The 9,776-nt window shown below is 50.3% G+C and overlaps 1 protein-coding gene across 1 annotated transcript; it reads right to left on the bottom strand.

Moving 5' to 3' along the window:
- Window positions 1-906: 906 nt before the first annotated feature.
- Window positions 907-7,326, bottom strand: SYCE1L (synaptonemal complex central element protein 1 like; the record flags this gene model as incomplete). Its single annotated transcript, XM_082677834.1, has 9 exons — window positions 7,269-7,326; window positions 5,259-5,318; window positions 4,993-5,067; window positions 4,364-4,411; window positions 4,039-4,093; window positions 2,460-2,523; window positions 1,544-1,613; window positions 1,370-1,457; window positions 907-1,156 (listed from the first exon to the last, which is right to left on the bottom strand). Exons 1-9 carry the CDS (start codon window positions 7,288-7,290, stop codon window positions 907-909), a joined length of 732 nt encoding a protein of 243 aa, XP_082533960.1. The 5' UTR covers window positions 7,291-7,326.
- Between the last annotated feature and the right edge of the window lie 2,450 nt (window positions 7,327-9,776).

Here is a 9,776-nt window from a genome sequence, read left to right as displayed (position 1 = left end):
CGCCTGCCCCCCTCACCTCCCTGCTCAGGCACCACCACCTCAGTGACATCCTTCCTGACACTGCTACTTAAAATCCGGGGCCTACCATAGTGCCTGGTACACAAGCAGACATTCAGCAAATGCTTGTTTAACCCACACGTGCTTAGCAGGTGGCAAGGTGCCCTTTGGAACTGGGTCCCCCAGGCCAGCCTCCTGAGCTGCTGACATCCTTAACAGTCCTGCACTCCAAGGAGACTGGGGTAAGGGCACCCCAGATGACGACACAGCAGGGCAAAAGCCCTGAGATGACAAGGTGCTTGGAGAAGGGTGGAAAATCAGCTGTGTGGCTTGAAGCAAACGTGTGAGGGTGTGAGAGGTGAGGCCAGGTAGGCGGGCAGGTCCGAGGGAGCCTGTGGGTAATGCAGGGACTCTGGGAGGCTGGGATTTTACTCTGAACCACAGGAGACTGACAGGACCTGCAGCGGGTTTTTAACACGTCCCTTCTAGCCCTTACTGGTAAAAACAGACGGTTCAGGAACCCGAGATGAGGCCGTGGAGATGGAGTGGTCTTGACACCCACCCAGTCATTGAGCCGTCGGGGGCGTATACAGACCTCCCGCGTCCTGAGCCGGCCAAGGGACTGGTGGGCAGAGTCCGGCGAGGCCCCGCCCAGACTTCCTGAACCACTCCCCCTTCTCCCGGAGAGAGGAAGGGCACGACCCCCACTCCCAATGACTCCTGTGGCACAGACTCAGCCGGGGAGTTGGAGGATGGTCCGCAAACGTCGCCTTTATTTCCGGGCGGCACTTGAAGGAAGGTGGGGCCGGGTGGGTCCTACTGGCCTAGGGGGGCGTCAGGGCCAGCTCCGCCGGCGGTGCCAGGTCGCCCTCGCTGGGGAGCTGGGGGCCGGCCTGCGGGAGCTGAGAGTCAGGCTTTGGGGCCCTGGCTCCCGTCCACGCTGGCCCGCGCCGCCCTTTCCCTGTCCCCACCGCGCCGAGGACGCCCTGCACCCGCACACCCCCCTCTCAGAGGGGCTCCGGAGCCCAGATCCCGCCCGCTGTGTCTCGGCCCGTCTTGCCTCCATCCCGGGCTCTCTACCTCTCCGGCCTGGTCCTCTGGGGTGGTCTGAGTCTGGGCGGGGACCTGCCCCCCGAGTTTCTCCAGCTCCGCCTTCAGCCTGAGGAGAAGGGTCAGAGGAGAGGAGAAAGAGAGAGGGAGTGTGGAGGCGGCACAGGGAGGAAGCGACTGGCACTCTGAACCCTGAAGACTGCAGAGAAGCCCCGGCGGGAGGAGAGCCCCGCCCGCGGAGGCCCCGCCCTTCTGGGAGGGGCAGAAGGGGAGGTGTTGGCGGGGCGGACCTCGGGCCCCCCCTCCTCCTTTCCCCTCTTACCCGTCTTTCTCTGCCGGGGCGCTCTGGACCTCGGGCGGCGAGCGCAGCCGCCGCTCCACCGTCTCCAGCTTTGCCCGCGCCTGCCTCTCTGCGGGTGGGCGGGGCGTCACGGGCGGGGCCGGGAGCTCCCGCCTGCCGCCCCGGCTCCGACCCCACCCCGCGCAGGAGTCCCACCTTCGGTGAGCAGCTGCTCCTTGCTGCTCTGCAGGGCACGGATCTCCCAGGCCAGTCGCTGCTTCAGCATCTGTGAAGAGAGAGAGGAGCCCTGTCCGTCCAGCTGTCCTCCTGGCCCCTCCTCCTTCGCGCCTCTCGGAAAGTCCTTACTTGAATTAGGGCGTTCATTCATTCATTCAGCTCTCCGTTAATTCAGTGTGCAGCTTCTGCTGTGGCCGGGCGCTGGCATAGATGTTCTCCCCCTTAATCACTCCCCATGTCCCCGTGTACCTTAAACCTCATCTCTTCCCACTGTCTCATCCCCCAGCCTCACTGTTTGCTCTTCCTCAAATACCCCAGGCACAGTTCAGCCTCCCCGGGACATTGGCACTCAGATACCCGCATGGCTTCCTCACTTCCTTCGTGTCTGTGTTCAGATGACACCTGCTCAGACAGGACTTCCCCACTGGCGTTACATGATCTATCTACTTATTTTCTTGTTTAGAGTCTGGGTATGCATCTCCTTGCTCCTAACCAACTTGGGGACAGCAAAGACTTGGCCCCTTTGGAATGCTGTTGGACACATCCAGAGACATGGGTTGAACGAAGGAATGCCCTGAACATGTCTGTCTGGTTCGGAGTTCCCATTTGCCACTGCAGGATAAGCACTGTAGGCAAGCAGGAGGGAAGCACGATCAGCAATGGCTGCTGCAACACTCTGGGCAATGGACGCTGGCTGTGGCAGTGGGGGATTATGAGATGTGGTTGGGTTTAAGGTAGAAGCTGAAGGACTGAGTAGAGGCGGTGAGAGGAAGAAAGGAGTCAAGGACTACCCCTCGGCATTGGGCCTGAGCAGTAGGCGGACCCTGGGCTGATCAGCAGAGACACTGAAGCCAGGGGAGGAGTGGCTTTGGCTGAGGCAATGATAATGGCTCACGTGGAATTCCCAGGGGTCCTTGTGCTGGCCTGTCAAATCCTCCAGACGTTCTTCCACGTGCAACCTAGGGGCCGACATCCAGGAATGAGAAAACACATGCTAGGACTGACACCCAGCCTGGCCCAGTCTGGGGGTTTCTCATTCATAGGCCTTCAGATCTTTGCCTGGTGGTCCCTTGCTAGGAGCCCCTTTATGGGCTTTTTCCTCCAAGCCTTGCTTCCAACAGCACCACTTCCACCAAACTCTCCCTCATGCAAGCCCCACTCCCATTCCCCACACCGCGCCACCCCAGGCCTTAGACCCAGGGTTACCCCGGCTTCCTCTGTCCTTGACTCTCTGTGATCTGAGAGTTATGGATAGAAATTTGTTCCATGTGCTCCGCCAACATGTACTTCCTGGGAAAGGCAAGAGAACCCTCAGTTATATTCTCTGAATGAGCCCCCACTCCTTCCAGCAGGAGAGGGGCTGGGAGTCCTCATTCTCCTTTCCTCTGAGCAAATGTGAACCTTTATAGACCTCTCTTGACACTATCACCCTGTCCATTCTGTCCCCCATCAAACCATGCCTTCCCAAGAAACCTTTGTGAAGGGTACAGTAGTTTAGTTTCATAAATTATAAAGTCCTAGATTGAGGCCTGGATCTGCTATTCCACTGTGATGTGGACAAGTTATTTAACCTCTCTGGGTCTCAGTTTCCTCATATGTAAAATGGTGGGACTGTCATTGCGAGGATTAGTTGATAAATGAACATAAACTGCTCATCAGACAGTGGTAGGTGTGGTGGGGTTAAGCATATATACACTGTAACTAACTATCATCAAGTTTTACCACATTATTAAAATCATGATGTGCCAGCATTTGAGACTTCTGGTCACAAGAATGTAAAGGTTCAAAGGATGGAGAGATAGATGGATAGATGGCTGGATGGACAGTGAACTGGATGGGTGAATGGTAGGCTGGAGAGATGATGTCTGGTTAGAGAAATGATGAGCGGAGGGGTGATGGATGGATGGAGAAATAAAGGAAAGATTGTCAGAAGGATGGATAGCGGTCTGGATGGATGGTTGGGGAAAGACATGAACGGTTAAATGGATGATTGGAAAGGTGGAGAGAAGATGAATGAATGATTGGATGGGTGAAAGATGATTAGATGGCAGGCTGGAGAGATAATGGCTGTCTGTCTGGATGAAGAGTTGGATAGTTGGATAGATGTATGTATGGATGGGTGGGACAGTGGGTGGATGGGTGGGTAGATGGATGGCTGGGGTCATAAATGAGTAGACAGATAAACAAATGAATGGATGGCAGAAGAGCTGGCTAACCAATAGGGGAAGACTTAGAATAATACTAATGGGTGAAATTTATTTGATAAAGAAACTAGTAATGAATGATTAAATGAGTTCATTTTAACACCACCACTTAATACTAACGATGAGCAGGGGTGTCTCTTGTCTAGCCACTCGATTTTATAGAAAGGGAAAGTGAGGAGTGTGTGTCCAAGATTTATTTTCCCTAGCTCTTGCCCACTCCTCCCTCGGGCTGGGGAAAAAGGCGGGGAAGAGCTGGGCAGGACCTCTTACCTCTGAGCCTCACTTTCCTTCCTTTGGCAGTGCAGCTGGAGGGTCCTCAGTGCCTCTGTGGGAGGAGGAACCGAGGGGCTTTGTGAGAGCTCTTGAGAACTCAGGGCTGGGGAGAAGCAAGGGGCCTCGCATCATGCTGGGCATTGGAGGGCACTGAGGGACTTCAGTGCTTACTCCGAGTCAGATGGCAGCCAAGGGAGAGATCTGAGCAGAGGGGGGGCCACCCTGACTCAGGTGTCAGGGGGATTCCTCTGGCTGTCTGAGAACTTCAGGCATTTGTGGGGTGATGCGGTAGAATAATGAGGACGAAGCAGCTGGTAAATACCTTGCTTTTTGCTCAAAACCTCCTCCAGGTGCACTTTCTCTCCATTCACTGGAAAACACAATGACACTTTGAGTCTCCAGGGGGCCTCATCCTGGGCCCTGACTGCAACTTCATGCAAAAGGAAGGCCCAAGGTCACAAAGAAGATATGATACAGCCTCAGAGGAGGAGAGGTATCTCCTCACCAACCGTGCACCCATCTCCCGCTGGGGACCATCCTGGTCCAGCTTTTCCCGCTCGGGGCACACATTCCCTGTAAGTGCTGAAGGAGTGAAGGGCTGCAGGGCTCCCTTGTGTACGATGTCTATGGTTTATACTGAGGGTAGAGATGATGAGAAATACAGAAGTACACCATGTCAACTAGAAATAAAGGCTGTGAAGAAATAAATCAAGCAGGGGAGTGAGAGAAGGTGGTGTTCTATTTTTAGAGGGGGTCATCAAGGTAGACCTGTTGGGGTGAAGTTTCAGCTGACAGCTGAAAGGTGACTCGAGATAGCACGAGGCAATGTGGATTATGTAGGATGAGAACCTCTCAGGTGGACGGAACAGCCCTTGCGAAGACCCTGAGGTGTGCACAGGAACGTCCGCACTGGTCATGAGATCTCTGGGTCCCTCTTCTGGTCCCACTTACAGGAGTCCAGGTCCCTACGCAGGGCCTCCCAGAGAGCTTGGGCTTCTCCCAGTTCCTCGCTGGATTTCTTCTTTGCTGGGTCAAAAAAGGGAAGAAGACATGGTGTGAGTGCAGCCACTAGCCTTGCTATTCTCTCACAGACCATGACACTGCACACTCATCTTCAGACAACCCGGAGGGGCCTGGATCTCATAGATGAAGAAGTGGAGACTTTCAAAGCCCAGGTCCCTCTTGGGCAGCTGGCCGTCTTACATCCCGGAGCTTACCTTGCTGAAGCTCATTAATCCGGTTAATCAGGTCTTCGACCTGTGGCTCCAGGCTTCCCTCTGCAGAAGGAAAGAAAGATTGAGCCAGAGAAGGCAGATGCCTGGCTGTCTAAGGCAGAAGGAGGGGGCGGGTGTTGCCACTGTATCTCCGCTGCTATGGATCAGAATTTATTGAGTGTGCGCTGTGTCCCAGGCTCTGTAAGAACCCCTTGCAGGGCTTGCATTCTGGGTGGGAGAGATGGACACTAAACAAAGATTCATGATGTCAATGCTGGTGGCAGGAAACGCCAGGAAGGGAAATAACGTGAAGCGAGGGGCTGAAGAATGAAAGGGTAGATGGTGCCTCTTGAGATGTGGAGAGGCCCCAAATGATGTGAAGGAAGACAGCCCTGCAGTTCTGTGGGGGGGGGAGTGTGGAGTGGGGCACATGCCAGACAGGAGGACGATGAGTGCAAAGCCCCCGCAGTGGGGCTGAGTGAGGCGCATGCCCCAAATATACGGCCAAGCGGTCTTCTGTGGCTCGTGTGGCTCTAGTGAGCTGGTGGAGAGTAGCTGGAGGCCAAGTGGGGAAGTGGGAGTGGCAGATCGCCCAGGGCCTCCCGGGATGTGGGAGCGGCTTCCACATGGAGATCTGAATGTGGTGGGAGACAAGGGAGACCCCCCGCCCCCCCATGAAAAGGCTGGCGGGGTGGGTTGTCGCTTCTGTCCACCTGGACTCTGGTGCTGACCTCATATGAGATATGGGGAAAATGCCACTTTTCATGATGACAGCTATCAAGTTCTCCAATGACAGGGAGATCAACTGTCTCTTTAGGGCATCATCGCTAACGTCTCACATTCCGAATTTCAGTGCTCCGTATGGGGAAGTCCTCCTTGTGTCTCTCTGGCTTCAAGGTTGGAAGCACAGGGTTGAGATAAAAATCTGCCCAACCCTCGCTGGGTCTCACTACCAGCCTATGAGACACTCTGGAGTTAAGTTCAAGTTCTGGATTTCCAGAGGCCACCACCTTCATCTCCTGTGGCTTCCAGGAGACTGAGTGCTCTCCGAGGTGCTGATTATGATACAAATCCCTGGGGTCTTTGTTTTACTGGAGACGGGCAGAGTCACTGCATTTTCGATCACGCAATTCCTCTACCTAAGTTTAGTCTAGGCAGCAGCTCCAATGTACTTTTGCATGTGGCCACAGAGTTGGGGAAGGGGAGGTTCCCCTTTATTTGGAACAGACCAGTGGATTGTAGTATTTTAAGCTGCTGATGGACTGGGGGGGATCCAACCTCAAACACGGCCAGAACTCTGCCCCAGCGCTGTTGTGGGTACTGGATGCTGGCTGGCTCCCAGTCTCCCATCAACAAGCAAAGCAAGGTGCAAAGCTGTTTGCATTGCCATTTGTATATAAAAAAGGAGGGCAAAGAATACACACCCAAGAATGTATTTTTTTTAATGTCTAGAAAAATACCTAAGAATTTAAAAATAGTTGCTGCTGGCCTATGTGTCAGGGAAATGGATGGCTGGGGTGTGTGTGAGTGTGAGTGTGTGTGTGTGTGTGTGTGTGTGTGTGTGCATGTGTGTATGTGCGTGCATGCATATGAGTGTTGGAGGGTAGGGTTTTCTATCCCTTTATACTTCTCGAATTCTTTTTTTTTTTTTTGGTACGCAGGTGTCTCACTGTTGTGGCCTCTCCCGTTGCGGCGCACAGGCTCCGGATGCGCAGGCTCAGCGGCCATGGCTCACGGGCCCAGCCGCTCCGCGGCATGTGGGATCTTCCTGGACCGGGGCATGAATCCATGTCCTCTGCATCTGCAGGCGGACTCTCAACAACTGCACCACCAGGGAAGCCCTACTTCTTGAATTTTGAAGTTGTGTTTTTGGTTTAAAGAATTAAATTGTATAAGAGGGAGAAAGTGCAACGGGATAATTTCCCAAGGTTGTGAGTTGAGAGGGTGGGTTTGAACCACATCTTTCTGACTCAAAACCTCAGGCTAAGCCTCAGACACGAGGAGACACATGACCTTTCTGCAGCTTCTTCACCATTTCCAGCAACTCTTCAGTCTTCTTTGAAGACTTGGTCTGACCTGTGGAGATGAAAATCAGAATTGCAGCATCCAGTGACAGTGAGAGGGGACTGAGGAAAGGTCCAAGCTAATCTGGGCAGGGAGGAAGAAAGCCTCACTGGGTTCTGAGGACACCCCTGGGCTGAACCAAAGATAGGCTGAGGGGCAGCTCTCCAGCCAGAGCAGGGTCCCTGCAGGACCCCTGTCCTTGTTTTTTTTTTTTGGCTGCACCACACAGTTTGTGGAATTTTAGTTCCTTGACCAGGGATTGAACCCAGGCCCTTGGCAGTGAAAGCATGGAGTCCTAACCACTGGACCATCAAGGAGCTCCCAGAACCCCGTCTTGTGTCTCTAGGGTTGATGGCGTGTGCTAGATGAATCAGGACCCGTAATGGCCGTTTCTTCCTGAGAGGTCCAAGACCACCACAGACATCCCTTTAATGAAATTCAGGTGTGAGAGAAGGGGATGCCCTTTTGCTGCTACTGCTGTTCAAAATCAGTATGAAGTTGTAAGCAATGCAGTAGGACAGAACAATTTCATATGAATTTCTTTAAAATCATTATAGGCCACAATTTGCAAATTCTTAAAGAACTGATGGGTCTAGGAAATGGTTTACTAATGGGTGCTAACATCCACGAAAGACAACTGGATATTATAAGCCTCCTGATGGAAGAACATAACACCACCTGTGAAGGATTCTGCTCCCCTCAATCCCAACCAAAAAAAAAAAAAAAGGAAACTTCAACCTTTGTCACTTTTGCCAATGGGATAGGCAAAACCAGCATTTCATTTCAAACTTTCTGGTAGTAAATATTAAAAACTTACTCCTCTGGATCAGAAATTCCACCTCTAGCTATTTTAAGGAAATAATTAAGGATGGTGGGCAAGATTGTTCCATTGTTCATAATCTTAAAAGACGGAAGCAACTTAAAGTTACCTTAGTTGACTACAGTACATTCAGAGGATAAAATTCTTTGCAGCCATTAAAACTCATGTTGTAAATCAGGGGTTCTTGGGAATTCCTTGGAGGTCCAGTGGTTAGGACTCAGCACTCTCACTGCCGGGACCTGGGTTTGATCCCTGATCAGGAAACTAAGATCCCACGAGCCTCGGGGGAAAAAAACAATCAGGGCTTCTTGACCTAAGCTTATTAAATTTTGTTGAAATGTTTGGTGGTATGTTCATTTTCTTTACATCTTTTTGTCTTGTCTGAGATCTTTTACAAATTGGTATGTATTAATTTAATTTTGCATAAATCTCATTGCTTTTCTCTGGTATCATTGGTTGCTATGTCTCCTCTGGAGACTTTTATGTTCTTTAAATATTCTTAATATTTGGAATGAAATAAAAAAATTAAATCTACTTTAATAATGGAGATATTTGTGATTACTTGTTTTGTTTTTAATATTATGAAAATTTCCAAAGGCACATGGAAGTAGAGAGGATACCATGATGAACTCCAGTTTACTCAGTGTCCAGATCTGACAAGCATTAATATTTGCTTCAGCCGAAAAAAACATATTTGCTTCAGCTATGTTTTTCTTGTGCTAAAGTATTTTCAAGCAAGCCCCAGACTTCATGACATTTCATCCCTAGATACTTCATTGAGTCTCAACTAAAAAAAAAAGTCTCAACTACTAGAAGACATTGTCTTAGATGACTCCAATCCTATAATCACACCGACAAGATTAGCAATCGTCATTAATCATCGGATCATTTATATCATAAAATGCCCACAACATATGTGGTTTCCCCTGATTGTCTCCATATGTCTTTCACAGCTGGCTTGCTGAACCATTTCTGTGAAAGCTCCGTCTGTGTTTTTCCTCTCCACTGCATGTATTTTTTTATTGCAGTATAGTTGATTTACAACGTTGTGTTAGTTTCAGGTGTACAGCAAAGTGAATCAGTTATACATATACATATATCCACTCTTTTATTTTTAAAGATTCTTTTCCCATATAGGCCATTACAGAGTATAGAATAGAGTTTCCTGTGCTATATAGCAGGTTCTTATTAGTTATCTATTTTATATATAGTAGTGTGTATATGTCAACCCCAATCTCCCAGTTTATCCCTCCTCCCACCCTTACCCCCTGGTAACCATAAGTTTGGTTTCTACATCCATGACTCTACCTCTGTTTTGTAAATTTGTACCCATTTGTACCTTTTTAAGATTCCACATATAAGCAACATCATACAATATTTGTCTTTCTGTGTCTGACTTACTTTACTCAGTATCACAATCTCTAGGTCCATCCCTGTTGCTACAAATGGCATTATTTTGTCCTTTTTTATGGCTGAGTAATATTTCATTTTATATATGTACCACATCTTCTTTATCCATTCTGCTGTTGAGGGACATTTAGGTTGCTTCCATGTCCTAGCTATTGCAAATAGTGAACATTGGGGCACATGTATCTTTTAGAATTATGGTTTTCTCTGGTATATGCCCTCAGAATGGG

The sequence above is a fragment of the Grampus griseus genome (genome assembly GCF_964374135.1).
Source record: "Grampus griseus genome assembly, chromosome: 19".
NCBI lineage: Eukaryota > Metazoa > Chordata > Mammalia > Artiodactyla > Delphinidae > Grampus > Grampus griseus.
The sequence above is the reverse complement of the archived record's forward strand: the minus strand, read 5'-3'. Positions and strand labels throughout refer to the sequence as shown.